Below are 25,475 nucleotides of genomic sequence, written 5' to 3' on the forward strand. Positions count from 1 at the left end.
ATGAGCCTAATATCACTATGTCTAATGCCAAGTATCAGTTAGAGGGGTATAAAGCCCCATAGCACTGGGCCGTAGTGCAATGGAACTGTATTCTCTGGAGTGAAGGAGCTTCATCTAAAACCTTTGGGATGAGCTGTAGTGATATTAGTGATACAGAACTAATCATCCAACATCATACCTGACCTCACTAATTAGTCCTCACAGCAATGTTGTTATATCTAGTGTAAAACCTTTCCAGGAGAGTAGTGGGTGTTACTGGGGCAAGCTCCCTATTAATACCCTTGATTTCAGAAGAGCAGTTGTGCAGTTGAGCAAGCATAAACAAAGTTCTGTACATGCAGTGGACTTCTGGGCTACTTCTGGTTCAGGAGTTGTTAGTATGATTTGATTTGTGAGGGGTTTTGTGGTTGCTCTACTGATTTATGAGGGGTTTTGTGGTTTCTGCAGCTACTACAGAGGTCCAGAGGTACAAGAGAGCTGTGCACTCCATGCACACTGGTGTACGTATGATCTTGTGATGTATCTGAGGAAAACATTCATTAAAAAAAAAACCAAAAAAAAAAAAACCAACAAGACTGTGATGGAATCTGCTTTCTATAAAAAGCTTTACAGCTTTATTTTACAACAATAAAAAGGAAATATGTATTTATAACATCATATTTATATTCCATATGCACACACACTCATATAAATACACAAAAAGTCAGTGGTCCACCAAATAATCACTTAACTCCAGATTCCTATCTTCATAAAAAACAGACTCATTTCAGTGTCAGTCATTAGTGGATAAAAGGCAGTAGTAAATATTTCACTCTTATAATCCATCTTATTCACTGTTGTGAATTAGCACTTGGTTTTAAATGTTCTTTGTACATACAGAGATGGTTTTGCATGCTGAATTCACATCTGAACAGACAAAATCAAGGATATGCATAGAAGTGCCTAAAACTGACTCATGCAAGTCCATTTAAGGAAAACGCATACAATTGTTCAATTAGCAGTGCATGAGGTTATTGGAGTTTGAGTGGAGATGACAGTGCATGGCACTGATTGTCTCCCTCTACGCCTCTGTCTCTCTTTAGGCATTCACAGTCCTAAATATTCTTGTCCTCCGTTTCAATATTTTTAACATGCTCTTGCCAACTTTGACCCACAACTCAGAAGTGCATAGCACCTATATTCTACAAGTGGCCATTCATATACATACTGGACAGGGGGAGGTAGTTTTTTTTATACAAACCTGCTTGTTCTTGTCTAGGCCAGCCTGCATGAAATAATTAGTCTGAGTGCAAGTCTAAATGCAACATATACAATCGTTGTGAATGGCCAAGCTTTATGTCTAGAATGAGCTCTATGTTGCATTGCTTTTCTTCTGTTGTTGTTGTGCATCAATTAGCTTGCTAACTAAAATAAAAAAGTGAAAATAAGTTGCATTTGCTGTCATCTATAACAGAATGTGTACTTGCTGCATAAAGCTCAATTTTAATGTTGCAAATCAAATTTTATAGGTTAAAAGTATTATTTTACAAGGTCTTAACCACCATTTTTCAGGTTAGAAAAAGAAATTTTGTAAGATTGCAATGATTTCTGTCAAACTTATTTATGTTGACCTGACCCATCACTCTTCACAGGGGTCATCTAACCCAGGGGTCTTCACCTCTGGTCCTGGAGGTATAGTTTGCTGATTTTTGCTCAAAACAGACCTAATTCAGCTCATCTGAAAATTGCCAGGTTTAGCAGATGTTTTTTGGAGCAGCAATTACCAGACTCTACTGAACCCCAGCCTCCAGGACTGGAGTTGAATACCTCTGATCTAACCAACTTCACTTGAGCTGATAAAGTAATGAAATAGCCCTTAAAATGACACTGAGGAAAAATGAGGCAGAGCTGACGAGGACATGTTAAAAATGTTACTGAAACTATGAGTGTGAAGCAGCAGTAAGAGACGCTAAGCATGACTGCATTTGTCCCTTAAGGGTTGCTGTGGTAACTCATAGGGGCTCGTGGTAGGTATGCTGCAGCAGCGCCTCTAGTGGCTGTGGCTCTGCGTAGATCAGACTAGCCTTGCGTGGGCCACTGCCATTGAAGACTGGAGCACAGTATCCGTTATAGAGGCCATGGTGAGCGGGGCAGTCATACTCTGGCTGCCCTGGTGACACCCTCTTGCCTTGAGCACCAGATCCTGCCTGAAACAGCTGAGAGTGTGTGTGTTGTGTGTTCAGCTGTGAGGGGTCTGGGCATTGCTCACTGAAGGGTGTGGCATATTCAGGCTCTGGAGGAAGGGGTTCTGCATACTCGTGCAGCTGACCCGGGGTGTCGTAGTGGTTTAGGGCAAAAGGCATGGTGTAACCCTCCTCCAGCTCTGGTCGGAAAGTGAGGCCCATCTTCTGCCCACCTGCTGACAAATCAGGCTCGGCATAGTCTGCAAACACAGGAAAGGGACATAATTGTGGTGTAAGGTCTAAAAACACAGAATTCATGGAGCATTTTAAAGATATTATAGCCTTAGTCAATGTTATACCTTCATGCCGCTATATGATTTACACTATAATCATTTAGTAAATGTGCATGGTTGACTGTTCTGTCTACAACATATCCTTAATTACTGCATTAGCCTGCAGTGAATACATAAAGGGCTATATCTTACATTGATGATGGGATGTTTGTATGTGTTTACACACCATAAAGTCATAATTCATTTTTATATGACAAATTTCTAAAATATCTTTATCCCTAAGACACAGTTTTTGTTATTGTGCCTTTAAGTCTGATATATGTATATCTGATTGCCTTGTATCATTCAAAAGGCGGTCTGAGCCAAAACACTCCTTATAACTTCAACTCAACTAGACGGAGCAAAACCGCTGTAAGATAAACATATATAAGTTTATATGTAAATGCAGTGTATGTTGTGCCATGGTTTTAGAGCTTTCCATCATGACATACGTCATGTCACTTCTAGACTGATAATTAAAAGGCAATTCTATTTCTAATTTCTATTAGATACAGTCATATACAGAAGTTTGGGCACCCCCGGTCAAATGACATGTTTTGCTAAGTGAGAATAAGGAGACATCCACTACAGAGGACACACATCTGCTCTTTGATGCACGTCACTTTACAACAGAAATACTGTTTATTTGCTGAATTTAAGTTACGGCACATTTTATATTTAATGTTTTAATTTTGTACAACAGGTTAAACAAAGAATTTTACAAAATCAATAAAACATGTAATTTGACTAAGGGTGTTCTAACGTTCGCATACAACAATAGTATATGCATTACATTCAATAGTTCAAATTAACTACATAGTGATAGAATGTAGCCTTAGGAATCATTATGGCACAAAATTGTACCATATCAGTTTTAGGATAAGTAAATGGTAAGTAATTAACTAGCACTTTCCGCTCTTTTCAACTCTTACAGTTTCCTGCTAGAACATCAGCAGTCATCAGCACATCTGCATCATTCATAAAAATGTTTCAAATAATACACAAGTCTGTATTCAGTCTTTATTATAATGTCTGATGTGTAAATCCATGATGTGATGGAGCACACACCATACTCTAAGGATGTGGATCATGCACAGACCTCTATGCATGTCCCACCCTCTCTGATTCGCTGCACGCATCCTAATAGGGTGAAACTGCCTTAATTAGAGCAACTCTAAAAGGGACCCCAATTGTCTTGGCTGATGATTCTCTGCCCTACTTCGGACAGAAGGCCTTGTTGAAGTATGAGTTGGCCTGAGGCAGGGAGGGGGATGAGTGCTGCTCCAGTATGAGTGCCCATCATTGGGGCACCAATTAAAGAGTCCCTTTCAGAGAAGCTCAGTCAACTGAAGAAAGACACGTTTATGCTGCCACTGAGCCTCTGAAAAAGAGGGAAGGAGAAAGAGAAAGAGAAAAAGAAAGAAACAGAAAGAATGCACTCAGAGGGTAAGCCATCAGAACCCTCTCTTGAGTTGCACTGGCTGCTCAGCAGAGCCATGAAGCAGGAATGAGGGGAATAGAAGGGTCACTCTTACTCTCTCTCTTTTCCTCTTTCTGTCCTACTAGTGCAATCACACTAAGCCGCTCATTCCTGCGCTGAATTAGCACTGCGTTTGAAAGCTCTTTATTTGTGGTTACTGTAAGAACTTTTGTACCCCATGACATCATCACAACAAACACTGTTTTGTGGCTGTTTTAATGACATGAACTGCACTGTTATCTCTTTGTGAATTACTCTATTAATTTGCAAATGGATGCTTTTCATGCCCTTGGTCTTAAATAAAAAGAGTTCACTGAATACGAATGGAAGTCGAATGGCAAAACATCATTTAAAACCTTTTTTGAGGGGACATCTTTATAGAAAATAGACAATACTTTTATTATATTAATCCATCCATCCATCCATCCATTATCTTCCGCTTCTCCGGGCTTCGGGTCGCGGGGGCAGCATCCTAAGCAATGAAGCCCAGACCTCCCTTTCCCCAGCCACTTCCACCAGCTCTCCAAGGGGGATTCCGAGGCGCTCCCAGGCCAGCTGGGCGATATAGTCGCGCCAGCGTGTCCTGGGTCTTCCCCGGGGTCTCCTCCCAGGTGGACCCGCCTGTGACACCTCCCGAGGGAGACGTCCAGGAGGCATCCTAACCAGATGCCCGAACCACCTCAGCTGGCTCCTCTCGACGTGAAGAAGCAGCGGCTCTACTCCGAGTCCCTCCCGGATGACTGAACTTCTCACCCTATCTCTAAGGGAGAGTCCAGACACCCTGCGGAGGAAACTCATTTTGGCCGCTTGTATTCGCGATCTTATTCTTTCGGTCATTACCCAAAGCTCATGACCATAGGTGAGGGTGGGAACGTAGATCGACCGGTAAATCGAGAGCCTTGCCTTGTGGCTCAGCTCTTTCTTTACCACAACAGACCGGTAAAGAGCCCGCATCACTGCTGACCCAGCACCAATCCGCCTGTCAATCTCCCGCTCCCTTGTACCATCACTCGTGAACAAGACCCCGAGATACTTGAACTCCTCCACTTGAGGCAAGAGCCTATCCCCGACCCAGAGAGGGCTCTCCACCCTTTTCCGCCTGAGAACCATGGTCTCGGATTTAGAGGTACTGATTCTCATCCCACCCGCTTCACACTCGGCTGCAAACCGATCTAGCAAAAGCTGAAGTTCGCGGCCTGATGTCCCCAATAGGACCACATCATCTGCAAACAGCAGCGATGTGACCCTGAGGTCACCAAACCGGACACCCTCCATCCCTTGACTGCGCCTAGAAATTCTATCCATAAAAATTATGAATAGAATCGGTGACAAAGGGCAGCCATGACGGAGTCCAACTCTCACTGGGAATGAGTCTGACTTACTGTCGGCTATGCGAACCAAACTCCAGCTTTGTTTGTACAGGGCCTGAATGGCTCGTAGCAAAGAGCCATGTACCCCGTACTCCCGAAGCACCTCCCACAGAATACCCCGGGGAACACAGTCGAATGCCTTCTCCAGATCCACAAAGCACATGTGGACTGGTTGGGCAAACTCCCATGAACCCTCCAGAATCCTGGAGAGGGTGAAGAGTTGGTCCAGTGTTCCACGACCATGGCGGAACCCGCACTGTTCCTCCTGGATCCGAGGTTCGACTATAAGCCGGACTCTCTTCTCCAGTACCCCTGCATAGACCTTGCCAGGGAGGCTGAGGAGTGTGATTCCCCTGTAGTTTTTTAAAAAGAGGCACCACCACCCCAGTCTGCCAATCCAGTGGCACCGCCCCCGATGTCCACGCAATGTTGAAAAGGCGTGTCAGCCAAGACAGCCCCACAACATCCAGAGCCTTGAGGAACTCAGGGCGGATCTCATCCACCCCTGGAGCCTTGCCACCAAGGAACTTCTTAACTACCTTAGCGACTTCGGCCTCAGTAATGGACAAGCCTATTCCCATGTCCCCAGACTCCTCACTGGAGAACGTGTCGGTGGGATTGAGAAGGTCCTCAAAGTATTCCTTACACCGCCCAATGACGTCTTCAGTCGAAGTCAGCAGCACACCATCTCCACTATATACAGTGCTAGTGGCACACTGCTTTCCCCTTCTGAGTCGGCTTAAAGTCACTTTCCAAGGCCTCACCAAACTCCTCCCATACACGGGTTTTTGCCTTGGCGACAACTGAAGCCGCAGATCGCTTGGCCTGTCGATACCTGCCAGCTGCCTCTGGTGTCCCACAGGCCAACCATGCCCGGTAGGACTCCTTCTTCAGCTTGACGGCATCTCTCACCTGGGGTGTCCACCACCGGGTTCGAGGATTACCGCCCCGACAGGCACCAACTACCTTACGGCCACAGCTACAGTCAGCCGCTTCAGCAATGGAGGAACGGAACATGGCCCATTCTGAGTCAATGTCCCCCACCTCCCCCGATATCTGGTCAAAGTTCTGACGGAGGTGTGAGTTGAAGATCAATCTGACAGGTTCTTCTGCTAGACGTTCCCAGCAAACCCTCACTATACGTTTGGGCTTGCCTGGTCTGACCGGCATCTTCCCCCACCACCTGATCCAACTCACCACCAGGTGGTGATCAGTTGACAGCTCAGCTCCTCTCTTTACCTGAGTGTCCAAAACACATGGCCGCAAGTCCGATGACACGACTACAAAGTCAATCATTGAACTGCGGCCTAGGGTGTCCTGGTGCCATGTGCACTTATGGACATCCTTGTGTTCAAACATGGTGTTCGTTATGGACAAACTGTGGTTTGCGCAGAAGTCCAAAAACTGAACACCACTCAGGTTCAGATCAGAGAGGCCATTCCTCCCAATCACACCCCTCCAGGTCTCACTGTCATTGCCCACGTGAGCATTGAAGTCCCCCAGTAGGACAATAGAGTCTCCAGGAGGAGCACTTTCAAGCACCCTTCCCAAGGACTCTAAGAAGGCTGGGTACTCTGAACTGCTGTTCGGTGCATAAGCACAGACAACAGTCTGGACCCGTTCCCCAACCCGAAGGCGTAGGGAAGCTACCCTCTCGTCCACCGGAGAAAACCCCAACATACAGGCACCGAGTCGAGGGGCTATGAGAAAGCCCACACCTGCCCGCCGCCTCTCACCATGGGCAACTCCAGAAAAGAATAAAGTCCAGCCCCTCTCAAGGAGATTGGACCCAGAGCCCAAGCTGTGTGTTGAGGTGAGCCCGACTATATCTAGCCGGTATCTCTCAACCTCGCACACCAACTCAGGCTCCTTCCCCGCCAGTGAGGTAACGTTCCAAGTTCCAAAAGCCAGTTTCAGCAACCGAGGATCAGAACGCCAAGGCCCACGCCTTCGGACACTGCCCAATCCACAACGCACCGAACCCCTACTACTGCCCCTGCCATTGGTGGTGGGTCGATGGGAGGGGGGACTCATGTAACTCCTTCGGGCTGGGCCCGGCCGGGCACCATGAGTAAATGCCCGGCCACCAGACGCTCGCTGGCGAGCCCCTCCCCCAGGCCTGGCTCCAGGTGGGGCCCCAGTAACCCTATTCCGGGCAGGGTACACAAGTCCTGTTTTTGTGTCTTCATAGGGGTTATTATGGATCACACTTTGTCTGACCTGTCACCTAGGACCAGTCTGCCATGGGAGACCCTACCAGGAGCTTTTGCTCCAGACAACATAGCTCCTAAGATCATTCAAGCACACAAACCCCTCCACCACGATAAGGTGGTGATCCAAGGAGAGGTATTATATTAATATATAAACATAATCCAGATTTCAGATACAGTTGTATGCAAAGGATTTGGGCACCACTGGTCACACAATGTTTTGTAAGTGAAAATAAGTTAACACATCCTCTACAGAGAAAAAAAAACACATAATGCATTTTATACAAATTGGACTGTGAATGTCTATTTACTGTGCTTAATATTCCTGCCTTGAGCCCAATGATTGCTGGGATGACCCAGAAGGAATCAGAGGCTTAGAAGATAATGAAAAAAACTTAGGCACATCTGGAACAGGCCAGATTTGACCCCACTATCTTAAAGTCAGCAAATAAACAATAATTGTACATTGTACATACCTCCCCTGTTTGCTTAATCTTTCGATTTTTTGAGTACTTTGGATTTCTCCTGATGCTCATATAATCCACAGTAAGCTGCTGAGCAAATTAGAAAACAGGCTAAATTGCTACTGGTTAGCTTGTTTTTGTCTCTGTGTTTTGGCTGTTCACAAACAGAACTGATGAAGTAACCGAGTAAAACTGATGGCTTGCAGCTTCCACTGTGCTGTTATTGAGGGCTCACCATTAAGAGGAGGGTTTGGGAGGCTGTCGTGTACACTCCTAGCCAGAGGGTAGGTTATGAGCTCAGAGTCTGTATAAGGCAGCTTCTTCCCGTTAAAACTCTGAGAACCTGAATCACAGGAGACAATGCCACTTAGCCAGGTAACACCCTAATTACAAGTCACAAGAAAGGAAGCCTAGAACGCTAAAGGCTGAAATACCAAGAACACTCTATTGCAGGCCTACCTGAGTTAAGGCAACACTTCTTCATTTGCACAGCCTTTTTCCTGAAACAAGAGATTCAAGTTGTATTAAAAGGCAATACTTATGCACCACTCTATATCTAGGGTAACATTTCAGATTGTGAGAACAGATGGCATGTAATGTGGTATTTGGTTAAGTACCTTCTTCTCCACAAAAGCCCTGCTAACAAACAACCCACACACAGAGCCATGCCCAGAACCACACCCACCACCAATAGCATTGGCTGGCCGGAGCCTGTAAGTAAATGAGAGAAGCCTAATTTGTTAGCATCTGCAACCTTACACACCTAGTCAATAATAATAAGAATTAAGAGCATAGACAATGGGGCTTTGCATGCCATCCTTCATGTCTCCATATGTCTACGTACAAAGTCACCACAAAATTAAGACTGGGGAAAAAGTGCTTTGACACTCTTAAGAGACATTATTAAATTGTTAGGAGTTGTTGGCCAGCAGTTATCTAAATACAACAACATTAATAATAATAACAAAGATATGTGTGTGGGGAATCTATACTTTCAAACTGTAAAGTGTATTGACAATATTACTTACTCACGGTCACTGGAATCGTAAGCTATGAGAGTGCATTTTCATCTGGTCATCTTATTTATTGTGACATAGGCACATACTTTTCTCTAGCCTATAGTCATTTGTTTGCCTATGTATTTGTTCTGTGCTTGACTGCACTCCAGTTCCTGTAACCTGACATCAGGATTGCCTGCTTTTGTACACATTACCCAGTACATGTGTGTCCTGTTAGTGGTTGTGATTTATTAAAGACTTCTATCATGAACTTGATAGATCCTAAGTCCAGTACAGGTGTATGTCTTTTGTATGGTTCTCCTCTAAAATAAATGTCAACATGCCACATGACAAAAAAATAGATTTGTCATGTTCCAAGTACATCATTGCAGCAGAAATTCTGATGAAAACCACTGTCACTCTGTCACTGTCCATACTTACTTTCACTTAAAGATTTTGTGATCACAGGACTCTCAGTAGAGGCTTGAGGCAACAGCACCATTTCTGTAGGAACTGGCTTCACTGTGATTGATACTGGGGAATGGAATAATTGGGCTAAGAACCACAGATTTAGGGAAACAACAGATTTCAACAAAGATCTTGTCTCAATAGAATGGTGGGCAGTACATAATTATTATTCTTCTGAAACTCGAGAAATTACTAGAGATGACATGGTGGGTATCAATATTAGGCTAACATCAGCAGAAAATGCTGGACTGGATATCAGAGGGGAAAAATAATGAATTAGATTGAATCCTGTGACAAACATATCCTGCAATAGCACTATGAAATTTTAATGTTAGTAGTTTGTAAAAAAAATGGATTGCTATTGGCCAATATCCATGGCTTCAATTTCAATATCAGTTTTAGAAAAGAAGAAGTGTTATCATGCCACCTCTAGAAATGATAATAAATAAATAAATAAATATATATCTATCTAAAACAATACGTATCTAGAACAGAGAAAGACAGAATCTTACCATCACCCCTTGAGCGGGGTCGGAAAGAGGACATGCTGCAGCCCAGCACCTGTACCTGTGCAGATGCCCTGCCATACCAGCGCTGTGGCCGGAGCTGGAGGTAGCGTGCTGTTATTGGAGGAACTACGCTGTTCAGAGCAATTGTGTGGCCATCAGAATAGGCGTCAAATACCTGCACAGAAAGGAGAACATGAGCGATGCAGCATGAATCCATAATTGCTATTGTATTGAGATTATATGGTTCTGAATTCAAAATCACTGTATTCTGAGAAATACACTGGAAGGCAGACTGTGTACCTTTTTCTCTTTGCTGGATGAATCTTTATAAACTTTCCAGTTTTTGCGGTCTTTGCTGAACATGAGACTATAAGTCTCAATGTAGAAGTTTGGAAGTCCCTTTGTAATTATTCCTAGATGGAAAAGAATTTTATAATATCCCTTCAGTAACATACAAACACTTGGTCAGACAGTGCCAGACAGGTGCCACTTGTGTAAATGTAATGTAAAATCAATAAAGTGATCTAAAAGAACTGCTGCTCAAAAGATACAATCACATTGGACCACTAGCCTGTGACGTTACTTCGGGTCCATAGTTCCAGCTCCAGCCATGGCTGCTGATCCTGAGGGCTGGCTGACCAGTGCAACAAGTGGCCTTTGGAGTCTCTGTCTTCCAGAGGCCAGCTCAACCTGTCCTCCTCCTCCCACATTGAAGAGGCATTGTAAGTCATCACAGGTAGTGGACTGTCACAGGCTGTTGCATGAAATGTAGGAGAGAAAAGAATGTTGCAAAATTACTGAGTCTGTCAGTTCTCACTTCATGGGCTGAGCAAGTAAATAGTAACGTTGATGCTGCTTGTACACTCCATCTTTAGATGCTGGTAATGTGTAGTTGTCGCATGGGTAATAATGATACTACATTCAAGGTAAGTACTAAGTAGCAGTTGTAAGTACATATTAGTTACACTATAATTATGTGTATATGTTTCATGTCACTCCAGCACTCCAACTGTACTGCCCTTCTCACCCCAAACTGGTGCCATACTACAGAAGGACGTCACAAATTTCACTAAATTAACAGAATTAGCTGTTTAAGAATCATATGGTGTTCATATAAGACATGATTATTAACAGAACTATATAGCCATAGCATCCCTATGTAAATTCAGTCAGCACTAGCATTACCTCTGTTGAAGACAAGCCTCTTATCTGACAATGAACCCCTGTGAGGGAAATAACAAAAAGAAAGTGTGAGGTGAGAGTCTCTGTTTCAATTGCCAAGTCGCATATAAAGCATTCAGTCACTATTCTTGTATTATCTATCAAAGAGCTTAACTGAATCAAATGAGTATAGCTGTAAATGTCAATTTGTGGGAAGTCATTTAGTATTATTGATTCAACTAGGTCTCCCACGTGGAGCAACATTGATGTGTTTATCTGATATCTGGCCACTTCCCAGACCCTGATTGAGCATACGTCTAGACTAATAAGACATTTTTATTGTGAAACACCAACAGCATTGCAGTTTAGTCCAAGACTATGTTTAATCCATGTCCAACAAACCAGACAACAGGCTACTATACTCACGTTCTGGATAGAATTCCATTGGCAAAGCTTGACTCATAAAGTGTGATGCTCCTCTGCTGGGTCACATTGATCACTCCTCCCTGGCTGTCTGATATAATCCCTGCATGAAGAGCAGCTTTGCAAAGCACAGACGTCTACAAAACACACATTGCATTGCATGTAGCCACATGTTCAGCTTCCACTCATAAAAAAAAAATCTATAAAATAGCAACATTTATAAATGCTAAAAACAAGCAAGCAAAAAAAAACATGACTTTTCAAATTACTCTAAGGTAAATCATCTTTATGTAAGACATTAAAGGCTTACATCTCGGTAGCCTTGTTCATGCTGACCCCATATTTCTCCTGCCACATGCTTGCAGCCACTAGGACAGAACACACTGAGGAAGGTGGGACAAAAGTCAATTATAATCATGTGCAAAAGTTTGAAATGGCATGTTTTGTAACATATCCTCCACAGGGGATTTAAACTTAATTATGGCATTTTTTTCTTCAAATTATAGTGCATTTAATCAAACATCAAATAATACATATGTAATAACTTTTGCACAAGCCACATTTTATGTTTTATATCTTTTTTCCATATGTTAAATTCAGAAAATAGACAGTAAATGTGCATTAAAATGTAGAGAAGTGTGTTCTCCTAAGAGGATGTGTTAACATCTTTTCACTTAGGAAATGAACATGTAATTTGACCAGCAGTGTTCTAACATTTAATTACAACTTTGTGTATTTGATGTGTCAGTACAATGTAGGTGTACCTAATAATCTGGCAGTCCAGTATATTATGTTGCTGTTTCACGCTGAGTCAGAACTTGATCTATTGTATCTGCTTCAGTCACAGAGGTCTATATCCTACCTGATTCGCTGGGAGGTGAAGTGGCTTCCTCGATGAAGACATGAGATAAGATCTGGGAAAGGAAAACCGCAGCACCATCAGCCACAGACTAACAGATCAGTTTAAATATACACCAAAATTCCCACACAGTTGGTCACGCATACAGAGACTACATGCCGCCCACACTTCCTTCAGGCTCTAAAGCATGACCTCTGTGTATAGTCTGTAAGGCGTACTTGGGACCTGAGCATGCCCCGAGTCTGAAATCATGACGCAGTCTGACAGAAGCTGTCTGGACAGCCTCACGCAGCTAAAACAGGCAACTGTTCGGCAAATAACAGGAAATCGTGTGCTCGCATCAGAGAACGCAGAATGACTTTGTTAGGCCTTTTCTCAGTAAATGGCCACTTCTGATTTGTGATGTGGCTTTTACATTTAGTGGAATTTCTGAAGAAGCTTGTGCGATTCCAGTAAATTATGTAATGAAGCAATTGAAAAATTTATCTGTAGAGGGTTTTTGTGTATTAACCCTTTGCAGTTATCAACAGAAATAAGCATGGTGTAACGCTGGGTAGAATACTTGAAAAAATTACTGATGGCTGAATACTGAATGCACTGCCCTAAATGAATTTAGTATCACACTGGTTTGCATTACATAAAACAGTAATACATTCAGAACACACTTAATATCTTGTTATAATTTCAGTTTATATGTTGTGATAATTATTTATTTCCCATTGTTTTTCTCTCATACAGTTTGGCAGTTTCTGTTTAGTTCCATTTGTTTAATAAAAAAGCATTTATTAATCAGTTTATTTTTTCTCACTCATGACCTCAGCTGACTTAACATTAAAAAACTGTGCTTTTGAAGAGTGAATTTTAGCATGTTTCCTGCTCTCAAAAGACCTGCAGCTGAGGCTTCCTTCCTCACTCAATCTGATCTCATTTACATTCACATATTTGGCAAACATTCTTATCCATGGCGACTCGCAACTGAAGCCTGCTACAAAGAAAGGCTACTGCAGCAATAGGAGTCTTGCCCAGGGACAAGAATTAAAAGTGTTTTAGGGATTACACACATTTACTTTACATTTATTAGATGTATGGTCATGTTCTTTTATTTATTTATTTTGTTGTTGTATGTATGGTCTTGAGTGAGTTTCCTTCAGGATCAATTGAATAGCATCGCAAAACATAATTAACTCTCAATTTCTAATGAATAACAGAATTTCATGACAGAAATACTCAAAAAGTACATGTATAAAACTGTCTCACTAATTCTTATACAAGACAAGACAGTTTTTACTCCTCTTGTAAAGTTACCATCTTGGCAATACAAGGTTTTATTCTGATAGCAACAAAAAGCAAAAACTAGCCAAAACTCCTGATGCTATCTGGCTATGTAAAATCACCTGAGACCCAGGCTACACAGTGGCTAAGCAATGGTTAACATACCATGCTGCGGTTATGTCTGCAGTGGAGGAGGGGGCACAGTTATTCTCTCACTCACAGTGTGTGGTCAGTCTCTGGGGCCTTTCTCCTCTCTCTCTCTCTCTTTCTCTCTCTCTGTCTCCCTCTTTCTCTATTCAGGCCAGAAGAGGCAGCCGGCTGGCCTGCTTACCAAGCAAACACTCTTCAGCTCAGTGAAGCAGCACAGCCGCATTCCAATATGTCAGCTCCACTTGCACACACAAAGACACACACATCAGTGTTTCTCTGAGACTCTGTGATCGTTTTGCAGTGAGAAAGTGTGTACTTCCTGTGCCATGGGCATGTTACACCTTTGTCACACAGCATATAGCTGTGTCTGTCTGATAGAAGTGCTCTCTTGCGAATCAGGAGAGAGAAAGTGAACTGTTTAATTACATTGCAAGTTGATGCATACCCTGGTAGAAGCAACACCTTGCTCTAGTCAAAGCTACTATCATGGCATGCGCAGCAGGCTGTTATTTAAGGATTTGCTCAAGCTGACCTGCTGAAGGGAGAGTCACAATTCAAGCAGGACATGAGAATAAACAGCTTTCAGGAAAAGCACTCCCAATCTGCTGTTTATATTTCACTCCTTCACTCAGCTGGAATGTTCTTCTTGTTGTGTTTAAGCTGGATTTGGAGTATACATCTTTTAAAGGTGGGGTCAATCTACAGCGACAAAAATTGCACTGACCTTGTTAACCTCATCATACCCAGTGCTTGGTCGGGGTTGTGGGGTGGGGTGCAAAACATGTTTGGTATCCAAAGTTTGCTTCTTTATTTCACTGAAGCTATGTAGTTAAAAAGTAATCTAAGTCTATGTCACCCAAAGTTTAATGTCTATTGGGAACAGTACTGTGCTGAAGTCTTAATCAGTCATTTGTTTCAGCAGTAAGTGTGTTTCTTTTTATGAAACACTATATAACATTAGAATAAATACAAACATACATACAATAAAATGTAAAAATAGCTCTTTACAAGTAATTAAAATCTTGGTTAGAAGAACACAGTTAGAAGAGTACAGGTCTGGTTCCTGACTTCTCTTTCAGAAAACCTGATTTAAATGAATGAATGTTTAAGTAGCTGAAGCAGGTATTGGATGGTAACTGTAAATGCATTATGCTTAGACTTAAAAAGTTCAAAATTCAACCACTGATCTTAGTCCCCTCAAACTCAATGAAACCTGCTCCCATAATATTTGGCACACACACGTTCACACTGGACTTAAAACAGATAAGGATGCTGAAGTATGCTGAGCTTTCTGTGCCCAGTGCTTTTTTTTGTTATCACTATATAAAAGAAGCATGATGCTGCCTTTTTTATTGGATGCACTATGACAGGTTCTGAGTTACTATATGTGTACAAATTCAGAACGGTTTTTAGATCACTAAGACTTTGGGTTTACATTTCAAAATAAATGCAAAGACAACACTGAAAGTTCCCTGTGTGAAAGAGGATGACATCCACTTTATCAATGTCTGATGGCAGAGTAAACCTGAGCAAAACTTTCTGGCTACTGCTGTTGACCAGTATACAGTGCAAAGGCGCTGAATGTGGGGAGAGAAAGTGAGAGCACATTACTCCTCTGCTGCTGTAGAACAGTTTTCTCAAGACATTTTAAAGAGAAAGACAACTCTGAGACTGGTTATTATTAATGTGAGTAGGTAGCAAAAATACACTGTGCAGAAAGATAATTTCTTAATGATCTCAGGTTGCAAAGGAGGGAAAAAGGAATAGTACTCTGCATTCTTTGTTCTGGGGTCTCTGATACATTTCACTTGATGCAGTGCATGACTCAACATGAGTTTAGATAGGTGCACTCAATATTCATGTCTCCATAGCACCTCCTTCATGGTTTTACACATTAACCAACTGCTGCAGAGCTAAAGAGCCTGTATCCATGTGTGGTTTTATGTATCAACCATTCTTTGTTGTATTTTTCACCTCAAAATGCGCCACATGCTTTTGATAAAAGGCATCCTCTGATTATGCAGCCATGCTGTAACATGTGCAAAATGTTTTTTTGCCACTGTCATTTTGAAAAAAGCATGGACATCCCTGAAAAACACTGTGAACAGCATTTATTAACAATGGTTTGTCAATGTATTCCCAAGGTCATGTAGTGATCTCCATCACTAAAGCATGTCAATTTCTAAACCAGCACTGTCTGAGGGATCAAAGGTCATGAGTATTCACAGTTGTGGTCTTTGGCCCTTTACGCAGAGATTTTTCCCTGAATCTTTTGATCATATTATACACCACAGAGAGAGATATACCTAAAATGTTTGCAAAATATAAAGCACTACTCTAAAACTGATTCAACTGATTCAGTTTAATGGGCACTTTCAGAGCGATTTATCACGATGGACTGATGCCTGTGTAAATACCTATAATGTAGATCAGAGGTACATGTGTTGTGGTTTGTGTACAATTTGTGGTGCAGTGGTACCTGGGTGTTGATTAGATGAGTAGGACAGCAGAAAGCCTCGTCCAGAACGGTGTGTGTGGGACACAAAGTGCACCGTCACTTCACTACTGTTCACAGACACATTCCTGCTGGAGGGAGGCAACTGCCCACACAGAGGTCCTGTACAAAACACACACACACACACACACACACACACACACACACACACACACACACACACACACACACACACACACACACACACACCAGTCAACATACTCACTCATATAAAACTATGATTAAAAATGTCAACTACAAACACTCACACGATTATAAATGCACATCCCAGATAATCCAGAATCCAACATAGCAGCGTCATATTTTACACAGATGACTGTACACAGCAATTTTCAGAGAGAACCTGGCACGTTAAATATGAAGGGAGTAAAAACTGATTCTCACACAAATAAGCAATTTTTGTGATCAATTACATTACAGTATATCATTGCAGGACCAACTGCATGTTTAAAGAAAAAAAGAGAACAGAATTGGGCTGTTAGATTTAGTGCAGTGCAGTGTGTAAAACATACACCCAGACAAAAGTACTGATCGTTACAGTGATGGCTCTGTTGTACTGTGGGGGGACATTTTGTTGGCATGGTTTATGTCCACTTGTCCCATTACAAGGAAGAGTCACTGGAAATCAGTATTACAATGCAATTTGTTAAGACTTTCGGAGTGTAAATATCTGTTGTGTATATATCTGCTGTGATGAGAATTCTAGCCTGATGCCGATTTTCATGTACAAATCTCCTAATGCCAGTACTTAAAATTTACTTGTAGAGGGTTTTTTGTAGCTTATTAAATAAATAAAGAACTTGCATTGAGGCTAAAATGTCATGATTTTACCAAAATAAAGTGCTCAATTGTGTTACAATACAGTGAGGTTCCTGTACTTCTATAATTCTGCTTTTTTGTCTTTAGTAAATTACCCACTAACTGACACACAGCACACTAGCATGTTTTCTCTTCTAAGAAGAATCACAAGGAGAAATACATGAAATTCAGCAGCCTCAGGGCTTAGCAGACTCACACAATCACATACTCTCACGCAGCCAAAAACGCAACACACAATTATGCACAAACACAAGCACATGCATGACTGAGAGATCCAAGACTTCTGAGGTCTCACGCCAATCCTGTCACTTGTCCTTGAGCGTGCAGCGTGTATGCATCTGTGTTTGTGTGTGTAGGGAGGTGTGAAGAGAAGTGATATCACGTAATGGCTGTGCTGTAGTGGAGTGGTATGCAGACACTTGTGTGGGCACATGGCTTGGCTGGAGCTGCTGAACAGCATGAGGTAGAGCCTCTGGAATTTGCCAATAACAACAACATAATAAGGTAGCTACGGAGCGCTTCACTTGAGGCACTGAACAGTCTGGATTTTATCCCTCAGACTGTACCTACAGGATCAGAACATGATACAACAGTGACCTTGAGCCTTATTACAACATCAGTCAAAAATCTGGACACAACTACTTTTACAAGTAGTTTACTACTTTATCAGTTTGGAATAGCAGACTACTGGAGTAATTACATATCATACACTGTCCTAAAAGTCTTTCTTTTTGAACCTCCACGGTCCCATTAAAAAAAAAATCACAAAAGAAATTGATGCTATATGGACTTTTATCACAGAGTCATTATTTAGAAAGCTTAAACTGTTGAATACATAGCAGAATTGGACTGATGGGCGTTATAAGTATGACATACTTATGTGATTTGAGTCACGGGTGGAATCTTTTTCATTTTCTCTTGTGGTGATTGTAACAGTTACATTTACAGCCCTTGGCAGACGCTATTATCCAGCATGACTTAGAGCATGATCATTTTTACAGAGGTAGGTGGAAGCAGTGTTAGGAGTCTTGCCCAAGGACTTTTACTGGTATAGTGTAGGGTGCTTGCCTAGGCAGGGGATCACATCCTAGTCCACAGCATGGAAGACAAAGGTGTTACCCACTACACTACACCAATCACAGGGTTGTCAGGAGGACAGAAGATAGGACTGCAGGAAAAAGTTAAAAGTTAAAATGTTTGGCCAAGATTTTGCTTATTTTTAGATGGTTTTCCACATTTTAGTAAAGTAGTGGAATTATACAGTGACAGAAAAGCTGTTACCATTTCTTTTCCTGGTGCAGCTTTAAACACTTAACTCTCCCAAGCACCTTCACAAGGAGCCACCTGCAATTCTTTTCCAACAGGACTGAAGAACCTCTACACACTGTCACTATCACCATTTTTTGTAGTTTTCTGATATAACTGGAAAATGTCGGATGTCTTTTATGCTGGGTCAAAATTTTGTGATGAATCGGTAGAAATTCAAGATGGACCAACAGAAATTACCCAAAAACACTTGAATAAGAATTGAATTCAACTGTGTCACAATGACTTACAGTGAAAGTTAAGAACATTTTGTCCTTCTCATGTATAGTTACTTTTTTGGAAACGTGATGTTTTGACAGTGATGACATGACCTGTCTGCTGGAAATGACTTGCTTTGGTGGCTTTATTTTGTAAATAATCCATTCATATCAACTCACCGCTGTTAACTGTCTTCGAGACACATTTCAAGCACTTAAGCATAAGCCTTTAGATCATAATGATAAGAATATCAGAAATATCCATTCAGTCAGCTGCGTGTGTGACTGTTACATTTGCAGGTTGTAGTCAGCAACAGGTATGAGGATGTACCTCAAACACGACTGATGGGACATAAGGCTATGTGTTATCACTTCAAGAATGACTTACAACAATTTCAGCACGCGAGTTTTCTTGAGTACGTCTACAATATGTGAACTAAATGAAAAATGCAATAGAGTTACGATCAGGTGAATGAAGTGTGGGAACAAAGCCATGAATTTCATAAGTTTAACTACTGGAAATTACATACGATGTCTTTATACATAATTCTTGATATATGTATTTGCTGCACTGGATGTAAGAGATGGAGATAAGAATGTGACTGTAGTCTTTCTACTGTGTGTATATGTTTAAGACAAACAGCTTACCCAGTATTTCTACTCCACTTTTGTCTATGATCGTGAGTGAGCTGGCTCTGCAGTCCTGGCTCCACTCCAGGTCAAAGTCACCAAAGGTCAGGCGCAGTGTGTGGCCTTGTGGCACCCTCAGGCTCCACTCACAGTATGTGTGATTGGGATAGGTGCCTGGGTAATTCTTCGAGGCCACTGTTCCGCTCCTTAAGCTCAGAACAGTGTGCCCACATCCATCACCTGCAGCACAGAGAAGAGTTCAAGCTGAAATTATTATTTTTCCTTTCTTGTTTGATATACACTCGCTGGTCACTCTATTTAATACTTTGTATCTACACTTACTGGCCATTTTATCATGTCTACTTAACATACAGAAGAACAATTACAGAATGTAGTCCTTCCATTTCTCTGCCTTATTTGTTAGCTCCCCTTCACCTCTTTCATCACTGAATGGGACGGCCACCACACAGACGGTGTTATTTGTGATGCTGACGTGGTCATGGTATGTTAATGTACCAAATAAAGTGGCCAGTAAGTGTATGTTGGCTTATGTACAGAGCATGGTTTCAACAGGGAGCAAATATGCATATGAAAGTGGCGATTCAGCAGCATCAATTCTGGAATGTTAGAAGCGCTTGTAATTGATTATATTAATATTAAACAGACTATGCAGTCATACTCCTAATTTCCAATCATAACTTGCACACTGATGTGCAGAAAAGAAAATGTATATTGAACAAAAACAGTTGATCACTCTCGTTTACCCCCCCAACACTTTAATCTCGAGGCAGGTTTACACAAACCTACACTGCGTCCAGAAAGGCTCACTCATTTACTTATTCACTTTTTTTTAAACAAACACCCAATGTTTATAAGTAGTTTGACAAGACAAATTTTAAGAGGGATCACAAGATAAGCAGAATGTTCGAAGGAGATCCAAGAGAGTGGCCCTGCGATTATCTGAAATCAGCATAATAATGTCTACTCAGCGCCTTTGTCTAAAAAAATAAACAATTCTTCAATGCAAGTCAGCTCCCAGTGTTCACCTGTAAGAGCCCATCATTCACAAATGACACATCACTACTACATGAGTTTTGCTACAGGCATTATGGCTGACACACCATAGTGTTAGTTCTCTAATTTGTAGTGATTTTGAACAGTGTTAAGGTGCAATTTTAATAGACTTAATCTCTATAAAATAAACAAAATGATCTATTAATGCCTTTGCTCCTTATCTTTAAGCTATTTTCCTATCTGGTATCATTTCTTAGTCCAGTTCATAAAATCTCCCACATTAAGAGCAAGCAGTACAGTGCAAAGTACATATGTACTGTTAGTCATCTGCAGACGGTGTGTGTTTTTGGCCAGTAAGTGTGGGTGAAGCAGCTGAAGCCTGGGAGAAAAGAGGGTTTGCCAAATTCACCAGTTAGTCACACTGTAGGGGGAATTCTGTTTCATGTCAATTAAAGTGTTAATTACTCTGAGGCTGCGTTAATCACTGGGTTCAACCAGGGTCATTAGCATGACATCATGATCTCTATAAATGAAGAGTAAGTGCCAGTACACTGTTTTGAGGGTATGTAAAACTCAGGACTATGGCCCACCTGTTAGTAGCATTTTTTCACCGATATCACATTAAAAATGCCTAAAAATACAGATAATGGTTAATGCAATTTTATATGGGTTAAAATAAATACATTCCAGTAGATTTGGAAAAGGCTGTACTGACAGATATGACTCAGTTGTGTACTGTGAATTTTCAAATATGACTGTTAGTTTGATTAGTTCAATTTCCTAAACTCAACTTAAGAAACTAAAAGTTGCTCTGCTGTTTTTCCTCATATATTGGCTGTTTTAATACAGGCTGATTTTAATAGTCAACCAGTATATTGGTCTGGTTTAGTACACACTGCCTGAGGGAATCTAGGAACTTTGAGTTCTTTGCTTCTTATATCATCTCTGTACCAAAAAAAACCAACAAACCCCCCCCCCCCCCCACATCTCTAAAATAATGACCTTACAGTTACGTTTGTAAACTTTCAATATACGTTAAAGAGATTTTATTGCAAGTCATGCTGGAGCATTTTGGTCCATTAACTATAAAATTTTCAAATAATGTAAAGGAACCAGCCGTGTTGTAGAATGTAGAAAAATGGAGACTTTTTTTTACAGCGACGATGTGGTACACTAATACCTTGACTCAGTCTTGAGAAGCATAACTGTGTCTGAGATTTTCTTTCTTACCCAACCCACACTAACATTCTTATGTGGGGCTATAACTATGCATGTTAGACTTCTGTGATCTATTTCAGTACATCTGAATTTCATTGCTAGATCTACAAAACCTCTGTTGCCATGAACAAGTCTTCATCACACAGGAAAACAAATGCACATCTGTGGTCAGACTGTTAATGGGTCTCTTAGTTGAAATTCAGCTGCCACTATTAGTCTGACTCACAGTTGCCAAAGGGCAGAATGTATGGTCTGGCTGGGAATTCACACAGTAGGTCTAGATGTTAAATCTTCAGGAGCACTTTTCCATTTCCTAAGGGTCCATGATAAGTTCAGTGCCGGCTTGTGGATGTGTGGATGTGAACAGTGTTTCACGTCACATCACTGAGTCTATCTCATCCGGTTAGCTGCTAATTTGCACAACCTCAATTGGTCCCCCTCTGCCCCTGCTGGCCCAACTCATCTCCCCTGAGATTCCCTGGAAATACCAGAGCCATGGGTTGTAACCACAGGCGACAAGGTGGCTATCTGTCATCATAAAGAATGAGAGGACAATTTTGTTGTTGTAGAGCAGTTATTTAAGACATTTTGTTCCATCAAGCTTTATTGTATACCTTCACCCTACATGGCCTAAAACAAGCCTATAGCCTTGTCTCATTATGTAGACTTTAATTCCTTCTATGCCCCAGTAACTGGAAATAACCAGGACTCCCAGTCAACTCAGCAATTAAGGACAAGTTATTTATTTTTCACTGGATCTGGAAAAAGCAAGAAAATATATATTTAACAAATATTTACACTAAATCCTTAAACATATATATATTTTTACAATTTAGTGTGTGCACCTTTGTCTTTATTACAGTGGTCGTTTTTTAGGAGACTTGCTTTCACTCAAAGAAAGGTGTTTTTCCACATCTTCAAAAGTTCAGTCTTAAATGTTTTTGCATTTGTTGCTTCTCATGAGTCAAGTAATTGCACATACAAACTTGAACTCATCAGTCTATAAAACTTTTCAAAACATCAGACACCCAGTTTCAGTGTTTCTTCTCAAATTGTCTTTCTTTTTCCTTTTCTCAGTTCTTTACAGCTAAACATTGTTGAGTTGTCTTCTCACCGTGGATGGCTAAACATCTTATGCAAGTTGAATATCTTACAACTAATGCCTTTGAAATATCTTCTGAAAATGGAATAGCTTGTAGTTGCTATTGTGACTGTTAATGAAATAAATGAAGGATGATCTCTGCCATTAATTAATGCGGATAGCCGATTTTCGCACAAAGAAGTTTCTGCACAAAAATTAATTCAGGGTGGTTATATATATGTATGGTATGTCTCTGTATGACCACAGGTTCCCATCAATAATACTGTAAATAATGAAATATGGTAAGTTTGACATTGCACTGCACCATTTCACATCAAACCACTGACTTACGCAGGACAATTTGTGGAATTCCTATTCAAATTTTAAAAGGTTAAAAGTATGATGTAGTGTGATGTAGACACAGTATGCTATGACAGCACTGTCAAAAACATTTTAGCACTGCAAATACAGATGGACATTCCCTTCATTAAGGCTGATTAGGAAAAGGCTGAAAAATGAACTACAGATTTCAGCTGGTCATCACTTACACAGTGTGATGCAACATGTAATTTTATTTTCACCTTAGGGTTTTGTGGGCATGTCCTTGCAGCACTGAACTATGGCCCGACAGGATGTTCAGCTGTTCAGGCTGTCACACCTCTAATCCTCTGCTGTCCATCATATAATGACAGTAAATGTGCTGAGCTTAAGAAACAGCTCTTTAGCCATGTTCTTTAGATTTCTTCACTCCCATGACTCCCTCTATCTATTTAGCAAGTTAAAACAAATGATTCACATAAAGTAATGACCCCAGCATCAGTCAGCTTCCCCAGTGATGCTGCTGGAATCCAGAGTCCACAGAGAGTATGCAAGTGTGTTTATCCTGTGGTGTCTCCTCAGTCTGTGGTCAGTGATTCACACTCAACCCCACGCATATTGAGAAATGTTGACAAGCCAAATGTCCAAACTGGAGCATGTGTGTGTGTGTGCGCGTGTGTGTGTGTGTGTGTGTCTGTAAGAAAGAGAATAAACGCAGATGAGATCTACGGCTCAGCCAGTCCACACTGATAGGATGTTGCTGTAGCTGATCAGCTTTTGTGTTTCTTCTCTCAATTATCAAAAGTGTGACATTGGACAGAAGCACCCAGCAGCAGCATTCTGGACATCGCTGCAGATGGAACAAAATCTTGTATCTCCATTATTGTCATTTTTTTATCTTTTTACATAATATAAAACACCAGCTGTGGAAATTCTGTGGAAATTTCATGATGAGTGCAGCAATAGAAATTGATGGTAAAACAATCTTATTGCATTAACTTACTTAAAAAGCTAGGAATGTTTTATCCTTCTCCTGTAAAGTTACTGTTTCACAGATACAAGGTTTTGCTCCAACAGCAATGACATATTAATTGTAGTGTTACTTTAACTGCATAAAAGCATTTACTTTAAAGCAGTATCCCATTTATACCATCAAATATTTGACCATTTCACTATATACATTTTACAGACCACTTGGAAGAAGGACATTGTCCTCTATTCTTCCATTTAATCTAATTTTTCTTAATTATTTCCCCAATCCCTCTAAATGTGTTACTTGTTTAACAACTAAATAAATAAATAAGTTAATTAAACAACAATTCCACAGAAAACAGTATGATTTCGCATGATTTCAGAATTAACGCAAACTTTATCTTGACAATAAAGTTTCCTTGAGGTTCTTAACTTAGATGTAAGGTTCTTTAACTGGAATGTGTAGGTTCTTCAAACTTTAAGAAGGTTCTTTGCATTCAGTTATTCACATATCATGCAAAAAAACGGTTTAAAGGATCATCCAGGTTCTTTAAAGATACAGGCAATTAAACTAATTTGTTCATTAATAGAACAGAGTAATAAAGCAAAGAAAGGAGACTAAAATAGTTTATAGTTTTAATAGTTTTAAATAGTTTTAAAATAGGCTTCAGGATTGGTTTTAGTTTCAGTCAGAGCTCCCTAAGGTTACTCTCTCTGCATTGGCACTAAAGTTGACCTTACTGCGTTTGGCACTAAAGTTTAAAGAACTAATCTCGTCTCCTCAGATTATCTTAATGCACTTAATGCATCAGTGCGAAGCTTTTGGATAGACAGAGCGCGAATTTGGTGAACAGTCTTACCTCCCTGTCCGTGCACCAGCAACGTCTCAAGGCTGAAAATACACCAAACACCAGAAAACAAGCTGACGGCACCCCAGCTGCCTCCTGCTGTCGCCCGCATGATTTCTTCAGATTATCTTCAGTCAGACTGCGTATGTTGTGGTATCCATGGGTAAGAGTCAGTGTAACAGGCCTAACCAAACTCCTTGAAGCTGCTCCACAGCTGCGCTCCACGTTAAACAGTGCGAGAGAAAGGGGGCAGTGGGCGTGGCTAACTGGGCTCCCTGGCTCTCATTGGCTGTGCCAATTATCACACATCCCCAAAAAAGGGCGGGCTTCAAACTGAAAACGATAGCTTTCCCCGGGACTTCACGGCAAACCGCCTTCATCTAATACACTAACAAGATTGTACCAGTTTAACTAAATGAGCTGTTTGATAAGTCTTAAAACACGAGTATCGACACTGAGCGGAAATCCAGCGGAATGTTTTCGGACGGAATCACAACCAAGAACAAAACATCGTTCCATCGTCATTATCATCGTTATCATTACTCTCACACCAGCGTCTCCTCTCTTCTTGGGAACTGTATTTTTATTTTTATTTTTTTTAAGTTAAACGAATACGAAACAACTCTGTCTGCAGGGAACAGCAAGTAGAAACAGACCCAACATACCCAAGAACCGGCTA

The 25,475-nt window shown here is 41.1% G+C and overlaps 1 protein-coding gene across 1 annotated transcript; it reads right to left on the reverse strand.

The window, feature by feature from the left end:
• Positions 1-576: 576 nt before the first annotated feature.
• si:dkey-34d22.1 (discoidin, CUB and LCCL domain-containing protein 1) lies at positions 577-25,015 on the reverse strand. The gene is made up of 15 exons (XM_037536569.1): positions 24,809-25,015; positions 19,364-19,585; positions 16,338-16,475; positions 12,440-12,491; positions 11,888-11,960; positions 11,581-11,714; positions 11,179-11,216; positions 10,565-10,747; positions 10,294-10,406; positions 9,997-10,168; positions 9,458-9,550; positions 8,636-8,729; positions 8,478-8,518; positions 8,254-8,361; positions 577-2,422 (listed from the first exon to the last, which is right to left on the reverse strand). Exons 1-15 carry the CDS (start codon positions 24,906-24,908, stop codon positions 1,992-1,994), a joined length of 1,992 nt encoding a protein of 663 aa, XP_037392466.1. The 5' UTR covers positions 24,909-25,015; the 3' UTR covers positions 577-1,991.
• Between the last annotated feature and the right edge of the window lie 460 nt (positions 25,016-25,475).

The sequence above is a fragment of the Pygocentrus nattereri genome, chromosome 3, assembly GCF_015220715.1.
Source record: "Pygocentrus nattereri isolate fPygNat1 chromosome 3, fPygNat1.pri, whole genome shotgun sequence".
Lineage (NCBI taxonomy): Eukaryota > Metazoa > Chordata > Actinopteri > Characiformes > Serrasalmidae > Pygocentrus > Pygocentrus nattereri.

Excerpts from the sequence above, each read along its gene's own strand:
- si:dkey-34d22.1 (XM_037536569.1), bottom strand. The coding sequence starts at position 24,908 with ATGCGGGCGACAGCAGGAGGCAGCTGGGGTGCCGTCAGCTTGTTTTCT. Across the intron at positions 10,748-11,178 it reads GAGGCTTGTCTTCAACAGAG|CCTGTGACAGTCCACTACCT; the intron begins GTAATGCTAGTG and ends TTCATGCAACAG. Across the intron at positions 10,169-10,293 it reads CATCCAGCAAAGAGAAAAAG|GTATTTGACGCCTATTCTGA; the intron begins GTACACAGTCTG and ends CTTTCTGTGCAG.